Source organism: Mytilus edulis, chromosome 11 (genome assembly GCF_963676685.1).
Source record: "Mytilus edulis chromosome 11, xbMytEdul2.2, whole genome shotgun sequence".
In the NCBI taxonomy this organism is placed as follows: domain Eukaryota; kingdom Metazoa; phylum Mollusca; class Bivalvia; order Mytilida; family Mytilidae; genus Mytilus; species Mytilus edulis.
The window spans coordinates 61,185,943-61,211,601 of NC_092354.1; the positions used below are offsets into that span (position 1 = coordinate 61,185,943).

The following is a 25,659-nucleotide window of genomic DNA, read 5'->3' on the forward strand; positions in this document are numbered from 1 at the left end:
AGTTGTTATTCTTCGTTAACCTGCAGTGTCGTGGCTAAACTAAACCCTTTTCGATATGCAATTTCTGCCCAAATTTCATGCCCGTAGCCCTGGCCAACCATAATTCGATTGAAACCTATTCATTTTGCGTTTGTGCAAATTATACATGAACTATTTGTCATTGCATTTTCAACAACACACAACAAGGAATCAACAAAGAAAGACAAGATGAATGAACCATCAAAGCTTCAACTATCACTATTATATAGGACTCATCACGGTTAGTTCGGCCATATTGGAAAGGGGCAGATTTTCACAATGGAGGTAAAAATGGTGTGAAAAATACAGGAACACATCATTAAAACAGAGCAGTTTCTTAGAAACATGCATAGGATTTCCCACACTTTCATACTATTTCCACCTTTTTCAATAAAATCTGCCCCAATCCAATATGGCCGAATTAACCGTGAAGAGCCCTATTCAATACGACAAGATTAAGTTATGCTTTCAATTATATTGCAGAGAAAATATACATGGAACATTGTTGAATAAATATGTAAATAATTTTGGCAAAATACACTATCACAGTCTTTAGATACACATGATACGCCAATCAGTTCAATAACACATTCAAACTTTATTAAAACATATATCTTTCAATCAACACTTACTATGCAATTAAAATTAAACATAGTTGAAATATTAGGCAAATGACTGTTAAATTCTAATTCGTTAACTCAAACGACCATAAAATATTTATCAAATAACCACAGACTCTTACAAGTTACATGGGAGACGCCACTTGCAGAGACAAGCGCACATTTTATTATAAATATGAGTATGATATTGTGGAAAGTTCATATAAATACACAGGTATTAAGCAGCTTGTACATGTACTGGTTTACCCATACTAGTTTATAAATCTGAAAATAAATAATATAATAAATACTATTATTTATTTGATTTATTTGGCAAAATGCTACTGTACACTTTGACTGCAATGGCTCGAATGACTTTAAACCACCGAGTTCACTCGTGCATGAACTCCATTTCCCAATCGAACCCTTACTATAAACAAACAACATTTTTACATATGTTCGATTTTTGTACAACTTTGATGAATACATTTATGTGGGAATACAGTACATATATAAATTGGTGCGTCCATTTATATATAATTGCGATTTTTGAAGAATAGACCAAAATACAAGATTAATAATTGCAATTTTAAAAGAATAGACAAAATTTCTTTGAAGAAAAGAGTAAAATTCAAATAATAATTGCGATAAAAGTCACATATGCATACATATATATCAGATATCAAAATGCAAGTTCTTAATTATTATTGATGTTATTGTGATACCCACCACGTCGCATTATTCCATTAATAAATAAACGTCCAATTATTTCTGAATTTCAAGAGATGAAAACTATTGCTGTGCATTAATTAAATTTGAAGAAGTAAGATTAAAATTAGCATTAAACATTATCTGAATTATTATTATTAAAGTTTATGTCTGCTCAGCTGATATATACAAGCAATTTTTGTATTCAATCATTGTTCAATGATAGCTAATCCTTGTTGTTTAGAAATCCTTTCAGAGTTGAATTTTTCATTCGTTGAAGTATCTAAGATGACTTTAGATCTGACCAGTGCACCTTTCGACCTAAGCTGATCCATGCGCAAAACAAATGCAATAATTACTGCAACTACTACAACTGCTATGCAAGCGGTCATTACAATAATGATTGTGTAGATATCTGTTCCCTGAAAGTAAATCATAATTAAGTAATGGTGGAATACGCCTGTACATAACGTACATAAAGTAGAAAACATGTTTGCTTAGACTTTTCATGTCCAGATACTAAAAGACACGTTCTAACGAGATAATAAAGAGATCACTGACAACATTATGATCCGAAATCACAGTTTGGCTGTTTTTTCCATAGTAACTTAAAGGCAGAACTAGTCTTCTTCGTTGCCCCCCCTCAACTATGAATAAATTGACGTAGGGAGTTCAAATATTAGTCCGTTAAATTAGTTGTAATAATTGGGGCTATACGGATATACAGACGTATCAATATACGCATTCACGTCTTGATCCCTGCTCAGATATAGCATCACGCTCTCTTGTCTTAAAATTATCTGCCCCTACTATTCAAACATCCCTCATATTTCTTGTAACAGTCCCAATATCCAACCCCCTCGGAACGGTCTTACCAGATCATACCTATTGTATCAGTTGAGGATGTGTTATCCTAGGTATGCGTATGCATGCAATAGTTTTTACTTGACGTTTGGCAAGCATTAATCAATAGTTCTTGGTGATGTCATAAATGGGTAAAAGCAAAAACGAGATTGTGTCTTCGATAGTCGGTTATTGTTGTGGTTGACAGTAAAAGAGAGTCAGTTGGAGGTGTGACTTACACACATGTATGTCTGTAAGGCGATATTAAACTCCAAAGTAAGATTAACAGTTTGTTTTTTTAAGTATACCAACATAGTTTATCAATTAAAATTGTCAAACAAAACCGGTTAATAGTTGAGTACGACAAATGATTGCAAAAACTCATTTCAATCTTACAGTCAAGACAGAGTATATATATATATTTATTAGATAAAAGAAAATACACAATGTATTTGGCATTATGAATCAGGTAAAAGGTTTTTATATAAATAACTTACTGATACAACTTCTACTGATTGAACTGACTGTCCATCACCAAAAGATAGATCACACTGTGATATAAATCCATCAATATCTATCACATATATGTATAACGATGGCGTACAACAGTCACCACTGAAAACAAATAAGAGTGTGAGCTTAAACGTTCTGTAGTTAGGCATTATTGATATTGTCCGTATTGTTTTAATGCTTTGAAAAAAATTATTTAATTGGCTTTCAAATTTTATACTCCAGCACAACTGATGAAAGCTCACCAAGGAAACATAGACAGAGGTCAGAAATAAATATAATACATTTTTTTACTTAACATTCAAAGTTGTTTTTTTTTTAATTAAAAGAAGAGATCCCAATAATTGAACCATAATAAAAAAAAATGATTAACTGTTGGTATTTAATGTGACTTTCAGAACTTTTGGCTGTATTGTGTATTGATGGTAAAATGAGGAGTATATGAAAGATCCACCGGTGGTTCAACTGGAAATCCTAACTCACAACCTCCATGTCGGCAGGTTAGTGGTCGCTTTACTTATATAGTTATAGTGGAAAATGTTATAAAATAAATGATATCGTCATTTATATGCAATAATTGTATTTGGGGGTGGGGATCGACGACAAGATGAGTGAACTATACTTCATAATAAGCAGACATAGTTTTAGTGGCATGCAGTCAAAATTCAGTCACACCTTGCATTTTTGACGGGAAAGGGTTAAGCTCCAAATACAAATCGTTGTCACATAACTATGTTAAGAATGTTGATAAAGTTGGAGAACATAACGGACGAATCTAGTATATTGTGACAATCGGAAACAATTTCTGTGCTAATTGGCCTTGCCCTTAAGATATTTGTTTTATTATTACCAAAAATCTTTACGCTGAATGTTAAGTTATCGATTTGTTTAAATCGGTTCATAACCGGATCTGAAAGGATGGTTGCATATACTTTACATCTTAATCAACCCCATCCTCAAACGATCGTCACACCTCTTTATAAAACCCTGTTCTCATACGATTATTGCTCATCTTTATAAAACCCTTTTATCATACGTGCCATGCACTCACCTGATGTTAACAGTTATTGGTCCACTAGATAATCCTGTTATATTAACATGAGACAATTTAACTGACATTCCAACAGTTGAAGATATACTATCTAACAGTGTCCCGGAAAATGTCACTTCAGCTAAAGCAGTCCATGGATACAACGAACAATTAGCTGTATTAATGGATGAAATACCACATAATTCATCCGTATGTACAACGGTGCAATCAGGTCTCTCAACATCTGTTACCTAAGAAAAAGGAATATTTAAAAATGTATAGAAAGTAATAATAACAAAATTTGTTAGAAGAATTGTGTGAAAAAGTTCTCAAACCTATGATGAAATATGCAATATGATGCAATGTTCTTATCATGGTCCAATTAAATTGTTTCTTTTATCGATGTCTGGGTCCTGAAATGTTCAACGAATAATGAGTTTCTATAACTCATTTGATGCATAATATACTCGTGAGCTATTGCTTTAAACAAATATCAGTATTGATAGTACACATTTTATATGCGTTTTATGAAATTTAAGCATTTGAAAGCAAACTTAATGAAATTATTGTAAACACCAGTATAAAATAATATGCAAGTCTACGTTCCAGAAAGCTATCAAAACAGTTAAGTAATATTATCTTTAAAATTTGAACATACCACAAGTTTCCTGGTGATACTTTGTTGAATCTTTCCAGTTGACACAATTGAAACTGATATTGTATATGAGCTGAAATAAAAGTTGAAATTTAGGGAAATATATGTCTTATTCTGAAATAAAAATGCGCAGAATTCATTATGTCATATAAGGAATATATATATATTAAATTAACAAATAAATTTTCGAGACCGTTATTGTATATCAACTACCATAAAGATTCGTATCATTCATGCTATGAGTTGTATCATGTCGATAATATGAAATCAGATCAAATCGCCATGAGATACTTAAAACATGTCTGTATTATACAATATGACTATTGCACATTGGGATACTACTGATTTTTGATTGAAAAATACGGTGATAATCATTAATTGTTTTTTTTTTTAATTTCAAATGAACCATTTTAAAAGACAAAAGATGAATTACAATATAACAGAAGGGAAATAACAGGCTAACAACCAATGAAACATACAATATAACAGAGGGTGTGGTAGGCTTAACAGCAAAGGTTCCATTAGCACCATCCCCTGGAGACAGGGTATACTCCTCAAATGTGGTTCCGTAGGCAAATGAATGGTCGTCTGATATTGACACTTGGTACGTCTCTGTCGTCGTACCGCGATTTATAACTTCAAAACCGATCAGCCTTTTCTTTCCAAGTATAACGTCATCTGAAAAAAAAGTTGTTATGTAGTGTTGTTTGCTGGAATAAAAAAAATATTTATGTTTGCAGTAAGCTTCTAGTGTGTATAATAAATGGACAGTACATGAAGTCGGGCCAGAAACAAATGAAAGGATGAATAATAAAGTGTAGACTAAACAAGGGCAAAAACAATAGTTTAAATTTAGGAGGTAAGGAAACATTATGCAGTCTTGTGAATATGTAGAAATCGTTAACTATATATATTTTTATCCGAAGTCAAACCACGAAAATCATTAAGGACGAAAACCATAAAGAGATACCAACAGGTAGTAAACAATTAAAATTAAAATCTTCTGTGTTTAGCTTAACAAACTTACCTGTTGATCCCTTAATACTCAATTCAACACAAGAAGGTTTGTAAATTTCCGAGAGCTTCCTTGTGAATGGTCTCCCACTATCATCATTCCCATATAGTTTAACTTGGAATTCCTGAAATGAATATGATGTATTCTATATACACTAAACACCATTCAACTATCAACAATACATTTTTCATAGGAATGACGAACAGAGGTAGAGCAATATACCCTTCATTCGTTGCAAGAATTACGGTTATTTACATTGATAATATTAGTAAACTACACCAGTGCGCATTTCGACAAATAATGTCACTTTAGTGATCAATATCAAAAATCTGAATAATCAAAGACCTGAAACAAACCTGAGCATGGACTCGGAGTTTGCATGAGGGGTCGGTGTTTGAGTTTTTCATTTAGTATGTATGACTATATTCAATACACAGTCCGTTCTTTAAATAAATCTTTTTATAAATCCAATTCAATAAAATAAAGAAAAGGACAACAGACAAATGGTTATTTTAGACTTAAAGAAAATCGTTATTACAAAATAAACTTACAACATATGGCATTCTAAAAGTTGCAGCACACAAAGTATCGAGATCACGTTTCAACTGTGAAGCCTCGTGTGACGATATAACATTTCCGGTTCTATCCGTCAATGCAATGGTGTGACATGTACCATTTAGTCCCAAGCTGTACACGAACAACTCAACAGTATAGTTATTATCTGTGAAACGATTGGAAATATTAGAAATAAATAGATAAGTGGCAGAACATATATAAAACAACAAATTCATTTCAATGATTACATACTAGTAACCAATGTTTTGATTGCTGATATTTCATCACATTGGATTTCGCTACGAGGAGTAGAATTTGACCATTCAACAGACGTTTTTTATGTTGGCTGATGTTGTACTCTATTTACAAATTATGTTTGAACGCAAGATGTATGTGAATGGATACAAATATTTAATGTCAATTCATAATCCACAAGTATGCATAAGTTGTAAAATACCCAACAACACAAATTGGTGAAAGCTTTCAATCTAGATATGTTATTATGATAACTAATATTGTTGTTATAAAAGAATAGTTACCCGAAATTGGACTGCCTTTCAGTGAAATCATTTCACTAGTATCTGATTTTTCCAACAGTTCACCGTCCACCTTGATAGAGCTCTGTGCTGTAATATTTACCTTCCAATCGCTGATTACATTCCTTCTAAGTTTCATGATACCACCTGGAGGTTGCTTGATAAAATAAAACAGAATCATCTTATCGATATTGACATTTTTTATTGTTCGGGATCAAATATAACAATAAGTAGATGTGGTTTGATTGTTGAATGACACAACTCTCAACCAAAGTTCAAATGAATTGGATTTTATTACCAGCAGTCATGAACCAAAGGGTCCTGCATTTTGACAGGCACATATATAATGTATTTAGTTTACTCTGAGGCCCCTTATTGGTGTGTTCAAGTAATCAAATAATCACAAGTCCCCCCCCCCCCCCCCCCCAAGATGATCACATAATCATTGATAGGTTTTATTAAACAGTCCTAGATTTATAAATAATCAAATAATTTTGAAATAGTTGATCTGGTAATCATTAAATAATTACTATTAAAACGGCCAATTAATCACAGAGTTAAAAAAAAAACACATGGAGGCTCTGTTCTATACTTCAAGTCTCAATGAATACTATTTGTACCACTTTTGCAATACTTAGAACGGGCATTGTTAAATATTGACAATACAAATGAGGAGAATTTATAACCAAGCTGAATTGATATAGACGAGTCAGCTTTTGGCGTGAAGTGCATACGCCTGTCTCTAAATAAGTACTATCAAGACCTCTCCATGTGTTTTGTGTCGGTACCATGTACACTTTTAATATTCAGTCTTTTAAATTTTACATCTTTTCTGAAGTTACATCTTTATTACAATTACAGGGTTCTGCATATGTACATACATCTTATTATACCTGGATTGATATAATTGTTTCACCTGAGGAGGTACATATTTGATATTTTACCTGGATTGATATAATGGTTTCGCCTGATGAGGTATATATTTTTGTTGATTTTCCAGATGTATATGTCTCCATTGTACCTATTATAATATACAAAATAAATAAAAAAAACTCCTTAAAATTACAGACACGAATGACGTGACCAAAATGTAAATATGGGTAGCTAATTATCTCATCAATGTTTCCTTTAATGTGCAACCATGCGTCCTTTCCAATTCAACAACTATTTGTTCAGGTTTGGCTTTCTATAAATCATAAAAATAACTGTTTTGTTAAGTTTTTTACTCTCAGACGCTAAAAAGCCAAACAATTATAAAGTTGAAGAGCATTGAGGACCCAAAATTCCAAAAAGTTGTGCCAAATACGGCTAAAGTAATATATGCCTGGGATAAGAAAATCCTTAGCTAAAATCGTTTATTTATCAGAAGGAGAAAAAGTAATGGTCAAAACAAAACAGACCACATAACGACAAACAACGACTAAAAGACGAGCAATAACTATAGATTTAGCAATACGCACCTCAACAAATACCGACGATTAACTATTGTTTCCAAGAGGAGTTATGTTTGACATATTGTGCATTTGTACGCCTTAAAAGTTATGCTTCTTTGATCACTGTGCAGTTTTACTATTCAGATTGTGCAGCAGATATTTTTTCAATTAAAGTTACACCACAAGGCATACAAATATCAAAGGTATGAAGAACAAAATATATTTGACTTTGAAGATAGCAAATTTATATTCAATTTAGTTTGAATGAATGTCACATCAGTTGTTATTCGGAAACCGTAAATGTTGAATGATATGGAGATTCGACAAGTCGGAACACACTCTTTTGTTTCGTTGTTTTCCTATTATTGTTGATTTGTTTTCCTCGATTTTAGTTTGTAACCCGGATTTGTGTTCTCTCAATCGATTGATGACTTTTAAACAGCGACATACTACTGTTGCCTTTATTTCGTTACATGAAAGGGTAGAGTATATTTTAAATGTTGAATCTTGTTCATTTATTTATATGTCAATTCTGTACATCTTCGCTAGCCTAAGGGTTATGATTTAACCTGTTCTTCTTTGTCAAGATTAAGATTAAGTTAGAATTAAACCATCGAGAGGAAATGCTTTTAATTGGACTTGGTTGTGGCTAGCTGCTTCCAATCAATATTTTTGTCCCGTGTAAATGTAAATTAAAAGGCGCCTCAATATAGTACGATATTCAGTGACAATTTTGTTGAAGTTCTCAATCAACTAATTGAAGTTCTTAACTGTGCAAGGGTTGGAATGTAAACGAAAATAAATGTGATTTCTGTTTTACGAAATATATAAACACGATAAAACATTGGACACAGTATTTTTTACACCTTTGAAGCTTTGAACTAAAGGGTACAAGTACTGTCATTGGTCAATTGTGATGTAGTGGTAGTGGATGTTACTTCAGTCTGTAGCTAGATAGCTCTACGTTGTTTACACATATACTGTAATAATCTGCCATGGGTAAAGAGAAGTAGGTCAGATCGTAGCCCTTAGCTAGAGTAGATGTCTTCTTCTAATTGGTATGGTACTGAATTTAATTCAGCCACTCAAAACAGAAGTTCGACATGCATCTTGAATTCTAGTAGAAATAATTAAAAGAAAAACAAACGACTGAACTCCAAGGAAAATTCAAAACGGAAAGTCCCTAATCAAAGGCAAGATCAAAGCTTTAACATATCAAACGAATGAATAACAACTGTCATATTCCTGACTTAGTACAGGCATTATCTTTTGTGGACAATTATGGATTGAACCTTGTTTTATAGCTAACTAGTGTTCATACATATTGTAAAACATACCAAACTATTACATACCATTAGCATGATATATATCTACATCTGTTTCTGCAGATGACCCAGTAACACTTATCTTGAGCACTGTGATCGTACTATCAATGGTGATATTTTTGTCAATAGTTTCAGAGGCAGACCAGTCAAACGAGTCTATTATTATTTCAGTAGAAGGGAATGTTTCCTACAATATAAAGAAAAGTTGTTTTTATTTCCCAAAAATAACAGCTTCTAGAATTAAAGATAACATCATTTTTATTCTAAATAAGACGGCTGGGCTCTTTTTCCTTATATAAACCAATCCTACCATTAGAATCACTACACATTATGGATATCGATATTATTTTTCTTTACGCATTGCTATTGAGTTCTTAACACTGAATTTATAGTGTAAGCTGTATATTTGTTCGACATAACTAAACAGAATTAGAGTTTACCCCAATAATAGTTTCTAGGACTTTGCCAATGTTTTCTTTGTCTGTTTCATGGACATTTCCACCTGTTGCTGCAGCTATATGTTGGAAAAAGGACAATTCAGATGCATACCTGTCAGGTCGACCTAAAATATCAGAACAAATTCACCAAACATAAATGCAGATTTAATACATTATTTACAATTACGTCAAAGATCATTAATAAGTCGAAATGTATAGATTTATTGATGAAAATCTTTAATGACATGAAATATCATGGAACGACATTTTGTGAAAATTTACTGTTCATAACACTTTAGAAACTATTTTTTTTCAACATTCGGGCATATATGGCCTACACTTTAGCAAGTTTTGGCCACATGTTTTGATTTTTTCTTGTTTTAAATGCCATGCAAGTTCCTTGTTGATTTTATCCTTCTAGTTGTTTTCATTTGAACGCCACTGCTCATTTGAAGATTAAACCCGAGTGTGGTGAGTTGTGTGTACAGAGACAAACATTTCCTAAATATTCAGAACGATATCGATATATCATGTATTCTGTTTTATGCCGAATCAGGAAACTTGAGCACAAATAAACTGGACATTTTTATACTATATGTTATGACTCTGAAATGTTTGATATATTTGATAATGTTAATTGAAAAGGCTACGCAAGACAATAATAAATACTTTCAATTGTTTTGCGACGAACGTAAAAACACGAATACCCTTTTTTTAGTTTTATTTGTATCATAACTATACCAAGATCATACCAACCTAATGCTGATCTTTTTCTGCGAGTACACTGACTGGTTAAAACTGACATCACTGCTATATTCTTTGCGCTGGCTGCATCAATGACTTCTTGAATACGCTCAACATCTTTTGCGTATGCATCCGTGAATACATACAGAAGTGAGTTATCTCTCATCAGTGCTATTGCTGTACAAATGGGAAAATACTTGTTTTTTTCACGCTTGTGATATCACCTTCCAAAAACACATTTTACAAATTTAGAATTACCAATAATCATTTGGCATATTATTGACAGAAAAAAACATTTGCAGTTTATATTCAGATAAAAACCTACACTTGGAAGAGCGAAGACGAGGTTCAAACTGTTGATATTTTGAAAATTGCGAAGACAGGGCTATGAATCAATCAAATTAAGGTCATCACTCAAGAAATGTTACGGTCGCCATCATGAGCTGATTGGGCATTATGACAAAAGTGTGTTAGAAATCATGTCTGATATTCTTCCTCAGTCAAAATAACCTTCCATTATTACCGAACTGAACAAAGAAATAACGAGGGGTGCCGTATACGGTGCAGGAAATGCTTACCCTTCCGGAGCACCTGATTTCACTCCCGGTTTTAGTGGAGTTCGTGTTGTTTCTGAATTATTATTTATAACTGTAAATGTAAATGTCATTTGGGTTTTTGAGTCTTTGTTTACTCCTTGGTTTTGATTTTTATCATCTTTGTATCCATGTTCCGAAACATGTAACCACAGATTACAATACACAGAGCACACAAAATATGAATAGAACTGTACTGAACAATAAAACCGTATACTAGATTTACCAAATAAAAGAAGAAGAGTAACGTGGTTCATTTGCATTGGTAACCTGTTTAAACTTGGTTAGAAAAGATCGTTATCACAAATTGCTTAATTAAAACCTTTACTAAATTCTTCCATAGATATAAAGATTTGGTTTTGAAGTTTGTTTGTACCTGTAAAAAACTTATTTCAAACGGGATAGCACATCCTAATTTTTACGGAAATGTTGTTTACCGTACCCGGAAATTTAGAAACGATCCTGGTAAACTTATCGATCCTTTAAATAAACTTATCCTAAAAGGTTACCAATTCAACACTGTAATTATATAGATCACAGAATATTGATTTATTGTTATTGATATTGATTTTGTTATCAGTAAATTAAAAACAAACTAATTATTATTGTTATATACATATACACATTCATGGATCTACAATCAGTCGATACCTGTATCTTGGCATTGCACAAGGTTATGTTTTTCTCTGACTGTTTATGACGTCTTTACACTAAATCCATTGGATGTTGGATGTGTACTGATTGATAACTTAGCTTCAGATGCAAATTCTAGTTATTAGTGGCTTTAAACTAGCTGTCAGTAACTTCGAGTACTCTCAGATCTGTACTAAGTGTCTTTTTGTTGTTGGGATGTACAGGAAGGCGGCCACATCCACTTGTATTTGTATTTTTATTCATGATCTGATGAGTTAAACCTTTTTCAACATATTTTTATAATTCGTTTTTATGTTGTAATGTTACTCCACTGTCCCAGGTAAGGGGAAGGGTTGGGATCCCATTAACCTGTTTAACCCCACCACATTTTCTTATATAGGCCTGTCCCAAGTCAGGAGCCTGTAATTTAGTGGTTGTCGTTTGTTTATGTGTTACATATGTTTTTTCGTTCATTTTATGTACTACATAAATTAGGCCCTTAGTTTTCTTGTTTGAATTGTTTTACATTGTCATTTCGGGGCCTTTTAAAGCTGACTATTCGGTATGGACTTTGCTCATAATTGAAGGCCGTACGGTGACCTATAGTTGTTAATTTCCATGTCATTTTGGTCTCTTGTGGAGAGTTGTCTCATTGGCAATCATACCACATCTTCCTATCTTTATACGAAATTTAGTTGCTGAAATATTAATACTTTTTATAATCAGACATTTAAACATTCAAACATTAAGGTTTTCCCGTTTGAATGGTTTTACACTAGTAATTTTGGGGCCCTTTATAGCTTGTTGTTCGGTGTGAGCCAAGGCTCCGTGTTGAAGGCCGTACATTGACCTATAATGGTTTACTTTTTTAAATTGCTATTTGGATGGAGAGTTGTCTCATTGACACTCATACCACATCTTCCTATATCTATTAAGGCATATTATGAGTTATACGGGTACCATTTCAGACAAAATAAATGACAACTGCAAAATAAGATACTGTGATATACAAGAGTATGTATTGCCCCATAATTTGGGTATTTAACATGATTTCAGTTTCTGGATATGGATGCATACTATTAGCCCATAATAGTTGATATTTGCATTGTTTCACATTTAACAAATCTTATGGAAATAAAAATGATACAGGTTTATGATTCAAAGAGAAAAAAAGCCACAATTAAGTCCAATTGGAATGATACATGTTGTCTTCAATGAAATACATGTTTCAGCTCTCGTCGCCGCCTCTTAGACACAATGCTAATAAAACTTTAAAACTTGAATTCAAAAGATAAAGCAAGAACATATTCCTGCATAAGATATGAAGGCCAAATATTCATTTTTGTGTCTAGTTATAAAAAAGAATATATAAATTAATTGCAAATGAGATAAAAATTGAACTGCATACAGTGAACAAAAAGCCAAATAACTAAAATTCCGAAATACAAGGAAAATCCCTAATCAAATGGCACAATCAAAAACTCAAACACATCAAACGAATGGATAACAACTGTCATATTCCTGACTTGGTACAGGCATATTCTTATGTAGAAAATGGTGGATTAAACCTGGTTTTATAGCGTCCTAAAAAGATCACTTATATGACAGTCGCATAAAATTGCAGTATATTGACAACGATGTGTGAATAAAACAAAATAGACATTATAGGTGAAAATGACAAAATTAATGCAAAACAATTCAAACGAGAATACCAAAAGATTTATAATGACGTTTGATTTCCGGTTTGAAATTATGGCCTAAATTCTGCCTAAAATGTTAACAAGAAAGATTTCTAATGCAGATTACGTAAACCTCAATTAAGGTCGTAGTTCTATATCTGATGGTTATATGATACCTGCTAACATTCCCGCTACTGCATATTCCGGACAGTCACCATTATCTCCATTTCCCGCCTCAATTGCTTGAACTTTATTAATCATGACATACCCATCAACGTATCTATGGGCAGAATTCAAGCTAACTGAAAAGTAAAATTCGATAATACAAAGTGAAAGTTACAACAAGATACTGACCAGGACAGAAACAAAAATATCTATAAAAAGAAATATAGTGATTCCAGAAATTTTATTCAAAACTAGTTAAATAGATTTTCAAATAACGATAAATTTTGTCTAAATTATCAGAGAAAAAGATATTCTAACAAAACACTTGGACAACTAAAGGAACGGAAAATAAATTAAAAATATGAAATCCAGAAATTTCAGGCGAAAATCGCCGAACAGATTTTTTTTCCCGTTTTTCATTATTTTTTCATTATGTAAAGTTTTCTTTGTGGTAATAATTACATTTTCGATCTTCATACAATTAGAAATCAAACGAGTGCTTTTTATTATTTTAGAGCAATTTAATAATTATTATCCCCGATAATGTAAAAAATATAATTAAAAAAAAAATCCTACCTGGATCATGAAACAAAGATAAAACATAATCAGCAGGTTCATTGGCAGACCCTACAGTGTTTCTTAACAGCCTTATCACTTGTGTTTTTACAGCATCAATTTCATCTGCCATAGAAGCAGTATAGTCTATTGCAAAAGCTAGAGTCATGTCCTTCCGTCTTTTAACATGAAATATATCTTCAAACAATTTTGATCCAATTGTCTTCAACATTCCAGTTCCTTTATGAAAAGAAAAGTTATAATAAGTACATAATAGTGAACATTAGAATGTCCAAAGATGACTCGAGATCAGAACGACTTCTTTAATAGGAAAGGAAGTATATGCGTACCTATCGATGAAAGGTAAGCTGGGATAATACATTTTGTAAACAAAAACCTATTGACCCCTTTCCATTATCTGCAACTATCTTGCTAAATTTGATTGTAAGCATAAATAAAATAAGGAATAGGCAGTAGTATACCACTGTTCGTAATTCATAAATCGATGAAGAAAATCAAATCCGGGTTACACATCTAATATAAGAGGAGAACAACGACAAAACAGAAACACAACACTAAAATGCAACACACACAGAAACGAACTATCATATAAGGAATTGATATTTTAGATTTACATCTACATATATTCATATTCTGTGTGTGATCCAAAACAATAATGCTCCCTTGCTGTGTTATTGTGTGTGTTAAACGAATGAAAAATGTGATAAAAGGAGATTTGACTTCAACGAATCTGCATAAACAAAACAATTTATTAATGTTATAAAATAGATTAAGCACTACGGTACAAAAAATTGTCAATAATGTTAGTGAAATCTACAATGATATCTTGTCAACACAATTTCCTTGAAGTTATAACGATAGACAACTTTTGATGGAATTGTCTTACTAGTGACAGTCCCATCACAATACCGCGAGACTTAATACCTGTCCTGAGTAAAATATGAATTTAAAAATGTTGCTGAGAAACCTGTTATCCTACACCTAACTATATGGACTTATAGTTTTCTAGTATTTTGTGTGTGCTATTGGGTGCTGTCTAGTTAATGTTTATATGTGCATACTCGTCATTTACCTTGCTATGCGGACTTTTCTTGTTTTTTGTGTGCATTATTGGTAGCTTTCATATTAACGTTTGTATATATGTGCATATCCGATGAAATCTTAAACATAATAAAATGTCTATAACCGTCTCAGAAGTTTTAAATGCTACCAAAACACCTCAAAGAAAATCTATTCACTAACACTCAGGAGGGGCGAAAGATATCAGAGGGACATTCAAACTCATAGATCGAAAATAAACTGCCAACGCCATGACTAAAAAAGAAAACTAAAAACAAAGCAACACGAACCCCATCAAGTGGTTTGTCTAGTGATGGTAGTTTACTGTTTGCATATAGCAGTACATAAGTGATTTATTGCATTTCTAAGACCAAATTTTGTATATTACTTGATTAAAATTAATAAATGAGATAGTTCTTTTAGTAATTTTGTATATAGGAATGTATACTAAATTTTGATTCATACTTAAAATAAATGAGGTTTGGGTTGAAAACACTTTTTTATCAGTATTTTTCTTAAAGCATATTGTAAATGCTATCTTCTCGTATTCTTTTTCAAAATGTTTTATCATAATTTGCCTAGCATCCACAACAAATGTGGGTATTTTTAATTAATGATCTATGTAAAATTGGAGGACTTCTAGCTTGAAATATAGCAAAGTGGCTTTTCCTTTTTTATTATATTTTTGAAACAAGCATGGTAAAATCTACATTTTGGCAAATTATAACAAATAAATTTATGGAAATATCTATTGCTGACCTACTCTATATGAACCTTTGAAATCCTTTCTAAAGTGATTAAAATGAGGCAATCTCTCTTACCATTCGCTACAAGGAAGTTCTCTGTAGCCTGGATAGCGGCCGTATATGCCTGTTCGTGTAAATGAGAATGTGGTGACCATTCAGGAGTAAATGACTCCTTATTGATGCCACATCTGGCCACAAGTTTTCTGCTGTCATCGTCAGGACCTCCGTGACTACATTTACCAGTTAATGAACCAACTGCTTCTAAAGAGATATTATCTGTTTAAAACATTTTACATACTACAAATGTACAAGTAGTTAATATTTTTTAGTAAAAATTTAAAAATTAAAACAACTTTATTTCATATAAAAATAAGAATGTGAGGTTTGTTGGCTAATGAGACAGCTCTTCACTAGATACCACATGACATAGAAGTTTACAACTATAGGTCATCGTATGGCCCTCAGCAATGAGTAAAACATGTACTACATAGTCAGATTTAAAAAGCTCTGAAATGAGAACTGTAAAACAAATCAAACGAGAAAACTAACGGGTTGATTTGTGTACAAAACAATGAACGAAAAATCTTCAGCAACAACCGATAACTACTGAATTACAGGCTTCTGTCTTGGGACATTCACTTACATAATGACTACATTTACCATTTAATGAACCAACTGCTTCTAAAGAGATATTATCTGTTTAAAACATTTTACATACTACAAATGTACAATTAGTTAATATTTTTTATTAAAAATTTAAAAATTAAAACAACTTTATTTCATATAAAAATAAGAATGTGAGGTTTGTTGGCTAATGAGACAGCTCTTCACTAGATACCACATGACATAGACGTTTACAACTATAGTCATCGTATGGCCCTCAGCAATGAGAAAAACATGTACTACATAGTCAGATTTAAAAAGCTCTGAAATGAGAACTGTAAAACAATTCAAACGAGAAAACTAACGGGCTGATTTCGTGTACAAAACAATGAACGAAAAATCTTCAGCAACAAACGATAACTACTGAATTACAGGCTTCTGTCTTGGGACATTCACTTACATAATGTGGCAGGGTTTCACTAGTTTGTTGGCGCCAAACACGCTCAACACCTTGTGGTGTAACAGAAGAACAAACTATAAAATTCCTTTCTTAACTCAACAAAAAACAATGAAGTATGTATATAATGCATAATGGCCTGTATGGGGTTTCGTTTCTTTATTCCTTAGTCTTTATACCGTTTTTTTATTTTCATTTTTTGGCCCAATATCTCTATTCTTTATTAATCAACAACCCATTATTCTCTTTTTCCTATTTTTATGATCTTTTCTGTAAACCGCATCGAGACCTTCATATGTGTCCATTTATTCACAGTTCACATATGTAATTTTATCAGCATCTATTAGAATTCCACCCCAAAGTTAAATTATAATCTGAATTCTCAAAAATAAAATAATATGAGTTCATATTACTTTCTTTGTTTTGTGCTTGTCTCTGAATATTTAAAAAAGTTATCAAAAGATTACCTACTTGCAGGTTTGGTATTGCCTCTTCCGTGATGGTATCCACTGGTCAGCTTTCCGTTCACTATAATGTTGTTCTTACATCCAGAACTAAAAACATAATTCAATGAAAGAAGGCAAAATATGGAATTTATTTAAAAGTGTTTCACAAAAGGAAAGAGGGCAAAAAATAGGATCTACTTTCTCAACCAGTGTATGCAATTTCCACTGAATATATTTCCAGGTGGCTGGAAATAATCGACGGAAGGTGATATTTACACAGTCATTTGATCCTTACTAGATAATCATTTATCTTTAATTTTCCAATTGCTAGTGTGGGAATTGGAAATGGAGTGTTTTAGTTTGACGGAAATCAACTGTGCCAAATATTTCTTTCAAACATTGTAAGCTGTTTTTTCGTCTGACAGTTTTGATGAAAACGGACAAAAGAGGGGTGGAAGATATCATAGGCACAGTCAAACTCATATATCGAAAATAAACTGACAAAGACATGGCTAACAAATAAAGAGACCAATAGACAAATAATAGTACACAAGACACAACATAGACAATTAAAGACTAAGCAACACGAGACCAACCAAACATTGGGGGTGATATCGGGTGCTCTGGAAGGGTTAACAGATCATGCTCCGCCTGTGGCACCCGTCGTGTTGCTCATGTTATTACAAACCCGGTTAATAGTCTAATTGAGTAGGTCATATTCGTTGTGAAAAGGGAAGTGTGTTGTAGTTACGATTGCTGTGAAACAGTTATTCCATAACGGTCAAGCAACTCGTGATGGAGTCCGTAAAATTTACGAAGGAATGATTTTAACTTCGCCATTTGGAACTCTTTGTTTAATAGCTTCCTTGTGAGCAGCAACTGAACACTTTTTTTCAATACTATAAATAGAGTAAATATGTACTCATAAAAAGTGATCAGCGATTTGCCAAGAGTTCTATTCTGGTCCAAACTATTTGAGAGCATGCATTGTTGAAGATCAACATAGACCTCGGTAAGTGCCACGTGCTTTTTAAAATCTCTAATGGTATACTTTGTTTTATGGGGCGGAATGTTTCTTATGTATTGTTGCTTGCCTATGTTTAATCCATGGTCCTCAATTATGTGTCCACTACCCCTAAATATATATATATATGCATGTGCGGTTCGCGTATGATATTTGAATAAAATTGAGAATGGAAATGGGGAATGTGTCAAAGAGACAACAACCCGACCATAGAACAGACAAACGACAGAAGGTCACCAATAGGTCTTCGATGCAGCGAGAAATTCCCGCACCCGGATGCGTCCTTCAGCTGGCCCCTTAACAAACATATATACTAGGTCAGGGATAATGAACGCCATACTAAACTCCAAATTATACACAGGAAACTAATTTAAAAATAATGTAAGACTAACAAAGGCCAGAGGCTCCTGACTTGGGACAGGCGCAAAAATGTGGCGGGGTTAAACATATTTGTGATATCTCAACCCTCCCCCTATACATCTAGCCAATGTAGAAAATTAAAAGCATAGCAAAGTAAAAGCATAACAATACGCACATTAAAATTCAGTTCAAGAGAAGTCCGAGTATGGTATCAGAAGATGTAACAAAAGAGACTACTAGCAGTTAACTGACATGCCAGCTCCAGACTTCAATTAAACTGATTGAAAGATTATCTCTTCATCATATGAATATCAGGCACAATCCTTCCCGTTAGGGGTTTAGTATCATACCATCAGAACATATATGAGAAGAACATAACCCGTGTCATGCCAACAATAGCTGGTTTTTAAATAAATGTGTTTAGTTCCGATGCAAAGACCCTATAAGTGAATCAATATTAAAGCTAAAATATGCTATCTTTAATGTACTGACAACAGTATCGTAACTAAATCACTTCTTAATAAGTCTATTTAAAGGTTTTTTTAGCTTCTGAAGTATGTTATTTGTTCTGTTGTGTTTTCACAATAGTTGTAAACCGGTTTTTGCGGTCAGTATATACTGAAAAGTTGCACGAGATTTAACTATCGAGGTTTGGGTAGTGACCATTGTCGTACGTTTTGAAGTCAAAATTTCATTAGGAAATCTGTTTTTATAATGTATTGAAGTTGTATGTAAAGATATAATGTGTTTTGTATATATTTTGAAGATGTTGTATTGCTGTCTTTAATCGGTATTGTTGATCAAATTGAGATTGTGGGATGTTTATAAGGTATTATTTACGTAGATGCATGGTTTCCGTATTCAAAACATTAACTGTTAAACATGTTTGATAAAATATTGTGATCTCTGGATCTTGTTAATAAAATTGAGATTGTCATAGCGCCTAACAGTACCTAAATATGTATTTAGTTGTCTATATGCCTTTATCGCATAAAGGTACATATCTGAATGTGCTCAGATATGTATGCTATACAAAATTCTAGAGAGATTTAGCACATAAATATGTTATGCTCGTTTGAACTCAGTGGATTTAGAAAATAAATATATGTCTTTTTCGTGTATACGCAAAATCGTGTTTATACATGTGAACTATCAAACTATCTAAGACACAAACAAACAGAAAACACTAAAATGTGAACACATTAAAAAGCGGAAATAATACTTTTAATGAACCACAGACAGAAGTGCAAAAGGTGTACATACTGTTAATAACCCCCTTTGTTTCATATTCTTCCGATTATCGAGGATTTTAATTTTCTTTAAATAATCATGAATACCTTTTCTTTCAAATAAAATTCAAAGTATTTATCAAAGGGAAAAGTACATGCAAGTCAGTTTCACATTCAATTTAGATAAATTTAAAACAAATCAGTTATATACAAATTCGTTTATTTATTTAAGTTAATAGTTATCGATAGTATAGATCTGTCAACTATAATTTACCATTTAAATCCCGTACTTCCTTGTTTATTAAATTCTGATAAACTTTTTACATACTTGTATTCAGCATTATCTAAACAGGTGTCTTCCTCCGAGGTCGCAACTTCCATTAAATCATTTATGCCTGTTATAAAAAAAAATATGATGAATGATCATGTGTCTTGTAAGTCGGGGTAATACAGTATTTATTCATACAAAATAACCGCAAAATTATCATATATTTAACCTCAATTTTCATATTTTCATGTATCATGAGTCTTGATAAAGTAACATATACAACTGGCATATACCTACCACTCTTGACATAGTAAGTAGCCACCATGCCAACTAGTAAGATGAGCGTTTAATGAGTCTGTTCAACAATTAAAAGTACTTCATGTTAATCAAGTGTATGTATTGTATAATAAAATATGTTTAATATTAAAAAAAAAAAAAAAAAAAAAAAGTGTATGTGTTGCCTATTGTACATCTATTGAAGAACATCGATCAATCAACGACTTTAACTTGTTTAAAGTCGATTCATTGATGTTCGGTTTACTCTTATTACATTAAGTTAATTGGATTCAAAGAATTCATCAAAATTATAACTCATCATAGATACCAGGATTAAAAATTTATATATACGCCAGACGCGCGTGTCGTCTACAAAAGACTCATCAGTGACACTCGAATCTTAATATGTTTAAAAGGCCAAATAAAGTACGAAGTTGAAGAGCATTGAGGACCAAAAGATTCCTAAAAGTTTTGCCAAATACAGCTAAGGTAAAATTGAGAATGGAAATGGGGAATATGTCAAAGAGACAACAACCCGACCGTAAAAAAGACAACAGAAGAAGGTCACCAACAGGTCTTCGATGTAGCGAGAAATTCCCGCACCCGGAGGCGTCCGTCAGCTGGCCCATCAACAAATATATACTAGTTATCTATTCCTAAGGTAGAAAACCTTAGTATTTAAAAACTTCAAATTTGTTAACAGTTAATTTATTATTATGAATATATCAATGATAACTCATATCAACACAAAAGTGCTGACTACTGGGCTAGTGATACCCTCGGGAAATAAATCTCCACCAGCAGTGGCAACGACTTAGTGATTGTACATAAACTCATCATAGATACCAGGATTAAAACTTTATATATCCGCCAGACGCGCATTTCGTCTACAAAAGACTCATCAGTGACGCTCGAATCTAAATACGTTTAAAAGTCCAAATAAAGTACGAAGTTGAAGAGCATTGAGGACCAAACAATTCCTGAAAGAAACAGATACTTGGGTTAACTTTTCTCTTTTTTCTTTTGGGTTTGGGAGTCCCTGTCTTTTTTTTACTTATATCTTATGTATTCTGTTCTCATATTTTTTTTTTTTTTTACATATAAACGTTTTATTCCTAAATATTTCCTGTATTCATATTTACCAAAATCTTCATACACAACACCTCCATACATTTCCACCCAGTTAGTATTGCTATAGAATGATTGTATAGTATACAGGCATTCTCCCAGCTGTGTTATGAACTCGTCCAGATCATTCTGTCTGGCAATCAATTTCTGTTTACAAGATTTCACGAAGTTATGTGCTGAAATAAAAACAAATTGTTTGTGAATGCCAAATAGCACCTACTTAATGTAAAGTAACAAGGATGTTAAAATTACGAAATAAAACATTAAATAATTAAATGTCCAATTAAGGGGAAATAAACACTTGTCAAATTATCACTTGTCAAATTCGAATATCCTTCTTTTAAGTCGTATGAATATGGATATAATATTTCATGCTCGACTAATGTACAAATGTATGTTGTTAAGTTTTAGATCATAACTTTCATATTTACATCTTTTTAAAAGTCTGTTTAGTATATGTTCTTCTAGAAAACAGAAATAAGCTTGCTTGTTGGATTTTTTTTTTTTTTTTTTTGACGAATTTTAATTCTAAAAGGCTTTAGATATCTGTGGAAAAGACCGTAAAATAAAAGATTTTTTTGCGGAGAATTGAACAAAGGAATTTTAGTTCTACGATAAAAAAAACTTTTTATTATACAAAATTTACCGAGATCGATTTGATCGGCGTGACAGTGTATATAAGCTGTATCCTTTTTGTTCTCCTGTGTATCAGCAACTGCCTTTCTCAAAGCAAATACTTTCTTCATCATGGTATCCTTGCCATTGGGATCTAAAACAATATTTGTAGACTTTGAATGCTTGGAATCTTAAAACACATGTTTAACCCAAATTTTTGTGCTTGTCAGAAGTCAAGAAGCTCTGGTCTTTGTTAGTTTTAGATAATTTATTTTTATTTTAGTCAATTTTTATGTTAAGTATAACGTTATTTTTACTGAACTCGATTTCATTTTATTAAGGACCTGCTGAAGCCCGCCTGCGGGTGCAGAAGTGTATTGAAGACTCATTGGTGATCTTGGTTCTTGTGTTTTAATCTTTGGTCGTACTGTTGTCTCGTTGACACATTCCCCATTTCTATTCTTCATTTTATGGTTCTGTATATAGGATGAATTTGTTAAATTTAAATGATATATTATTGAGTATCATAACATGTAGTTAAAAATTACACATTTCTTGGACTCGGGATAGATAGAGTTAAATACTTGTATATAAGTTAAACTTTGCCACTCACAAAGAATATTAGAAATAGAATAAAATTAGTAAATTTACAGATCAGACAATCATTCTGGTACTTTTCTTACGATTTAAAAATGTCCACATCGTTATGAGTGGAATAAGAGGAGATGTGTGTAGTATGTCAATAAGACAAAACAGATTGACAGAAAAAAACAAAAGACATTTGCATGGACAATACATATTCTTTAACATCAGACAGGTGTCTATATAATGTATAATCATCCCAACAGTTTATGATGAGTTTATTTACAACCACTGGGTCGATGCCACTGCTGGTGGAGATTTATTTCCCAGAGGGTATCACAACCCCAGTAGTCAGCACTTTTTGTGCTGACATGAACTATCATTGAATGATATGGTTATATTTATAAATTAACTGTTTACAAAGCTTTAAATTTTTTGAAATATCAAGGCTTTTCTACCTCAGGCATAGATACCCTTAGCTGTATTCGACAAAACTTTTAGAAATTTTGGTACTCAATGCTCTTCAACTTCGTACTTTATTTGGCCTTTTTAACTTTTTTGGATTCGAGCGTCACTGGTGAGTCTTTTGTAGACGAAACGCGCGTCTGGCGTATATACCAAATTTAGTCCTGGTATCTATAATAAGTTTATTTACAATCACTGGGTCGATGCCACTGCTGGTGGAGATTTATTTTTCCGAGGGTATCACAAGCCCAGTAGTCAGCACTTTTTGTGCTGACATGAATTATCATTGATATGGTTATATTTATAAATTAACTGTTTACAAAATTTGGAATTTTTTTCAATACTAAGACTTTGAGAGCTGGTGGATGTCGATGAGAACGGACGTGAAATTTTTGCAGAGAGAATCCATCAACATCATCCAAATTAGTCTTCTAAATTGCTTTCTTGGATACATTTTATCATCCATAGATTATATACTTTCAATTTCGGTCATTATTTTCTTGTTGAGGAAAACCTCTGCAGATATTTTCAGGTATGTTTGAGACATGTGCTCTGCCCATATGGGATCCATTAGTAGTTTCCATTGGAAACTATCAGACCTACCATTTGAAGTCTGAGAGTTCTTGCTGTTCTCCTAATGGATCGGTAGTTTCTTTCCGAGATCCTTTTCAGTAGGATTTTCGGTTTTCCTCTACCTTGATACAGCAGGGCATTTGGTAGTGTCGGTTTTGATAGATTTTGTCCTAACCGATTCCTCGTTATTACCTAAGACGTATTTTGCCAAGGCATTTGTGGGGCATCCAGGGTGACCCTTTCCCATTTAGAACACACAGATATAAAAAAAAAAAAAAAGGATATTTGATACATAGAAAAAAATACACTTTTTTATACTTTGAGGACTGAGCGAATCAGTGGGGTGTGAGTTGGTATTTTTTATTTTGTTATATCTTATTATGTTAAGGGACGGTTAACTTTCTGGTAATAAGACCCGTCACGGCCTGGCTGGGGAATTGGGTAGGCAAATGCTCACATTAATCTGTACTGATACAAGCTCCAAATGCTTCCTTTATACGCCATAACTTATGGTGGTGATCCTTATAAAGGATGCTTATACGGAGACAAGAAGAAGAAGTCTACCTCAGTATATACAGGCATAGAGATTACCTTAGCTGTATTCGACAAAACTTTTAGGAATTTTAGTCCTCGATGCTCTTCAACTTCGTACTTTATTTGGCCTTTATAACTTTTTGGGATTCGAGCGTCACTGGTGAGTCTTTTCTAGACAAAACGCGCGTCTGGCGTATACACAAAATTTAGTCCTGGTATCTATGATGAGTTTATTTACAGTGAATTAAATTATTGGAAACAATCAAGATCTGCTATCAACACCAAATTCACTAAAAAAACAAAATAGCCGGTATACTTATATATCTCTATATATATATATTATATAAGAATATATGTATTTGATGAAGATTTAAGAAAAAGATGTGTGCACCATGGAAATCAAAGAAAATATCACGTAGTTCTTAGTTTATTGTTGATAAATGTATGGTATGTAATTATTGTTGACATTTTAAGACTATTTAGTACCAATTTTTTTAACAATACATATCTTGGTTGATTGGATATTGATATTGACGACAAGCTAATTATTAATTGTCATACACAATATCTTACTGTCACTAAAGGACTCTTCAATAGATCCATATCCTTTTGTCTATCTGATGAGACGAAGATTAGAGAAAAAGATGTGTGCACAATACAAATCATAGTGAATATTACGCAGTTCTAAGTTCTCGTTGTTATATATTTTAAACTATGTAATTGATTACCATATACTTGAATAATGGATAAACTTGATTGATTGATTGGTTGATTGATTGGGTAATAATATTAAAAGCAAACTAACAATTAATTGCCTTACAAGGTGTCTTACCATTTTTAAAGAAATCCTCAATAGATCCAGATCCAGGTCGTTTGTTGAATTTGATATACTTTTCAATTGCTCTAAATGTTCCAGCAGCTGTTATATCTAGGTGTGTCCTTGTCCTCCAATTTCCATCTCGAATTGTTCTTGCAAAGAAACCATTACTTTGTTCGATATATAATGAAAAAGTTAACATTAAAATACTAACATCATTCATTTTTAGTACAAAACGTTACTCTTTTTAACTTGTTGAGATTATACACACAATTAAAGTATTGCAATAAACACAGTATATTCATAAGTATTCGCGTGCAATTACTTAAACCTACTTTATGAAAGCTAATTATATCCAAACTGTCGTCAAATTCATTCCGTCGGTATGGCAAAGGGCCAGTCGTTATATACATTAAGTGGTTT

The 25,659-nt window shown here is 32.5% G+C and overlaps 1 protein-coding gene across 2 annotated transcripts; it reads right to left on the minus strand.

Annotated features, from left to right (window-relative positions):
- Positions 1–473: 473 nt before the first annotated feature.
- LOC139495961 (uncharacterized) lies at positions 474–25,659 on the minus strand. 2 transcript variants are annotated; one of them, XM_071284389.1, is made up of 20 exons: positions 25,252–25,659; positions 22,297–22,419; positions 21,665–21,826; positions 20,307–20,373; positions 17,391–17,473; positions 15,935–16,120; positions 14,055–14,273; positions 13,490–13,615; positions 10,417–10,585; positions 9,668–9,776; positions 9,255–9,414; positions 7,414–7,490; positions 6,473–6,626; positions 5,930–6,099; positions 5,391–5,502; positions 4,843–5,041; positions 4,367–4,436; positions 3,730–3,959; positions 2,666–2,783; positions 474–1,747 (listed from the first exon to the last, which is right to left on the minus strand). In XM_071284389.1, exons 1-20 carry the CDS (start codon positions 25,457–25,459, stop codon positions 1,535–1,537), a joined length of 2,955 nt encoding a protein of 984 aa, XP_071140490.1. In that variant the 5' UTR covers positions 25,460–25,659; the 3' UTR covers positions 474–1,534. The 2 variants fall into 2 exon arrangements, with proteins under 2 accessions (XP_071140490.1, XP_071140489.1); XM_071284388.1 differs by having other exon boundaries at positions 9,668–9,789; positions 10,421–10,585; positions 25,252–25,634.

Excerpts from the sequence above, each read along its gene's own strand:
- LOC139495961 (XM_071284388.1), bottom strand. The coding sequence starts at position 25,459 with ATGAATGATGTTAGTATTTTAATGTTAACTTTTTCATTATATATCGAA. Across the intron at positions 21,827-22,296 it reads CGCCGATCAAATCGATCTCG|CACATAACTTCGTGAAATCT; the intron begins GTAAATTTTGTA and ends TTTTTATTTCAG. Across the intron at positions 4,437-4,842 it reads ACCACACCCTCTGTTATATT|CTCATATACAATATCAGTTT; the intron begins GTATGTTTCATT and ends CTTTTATTTCAG.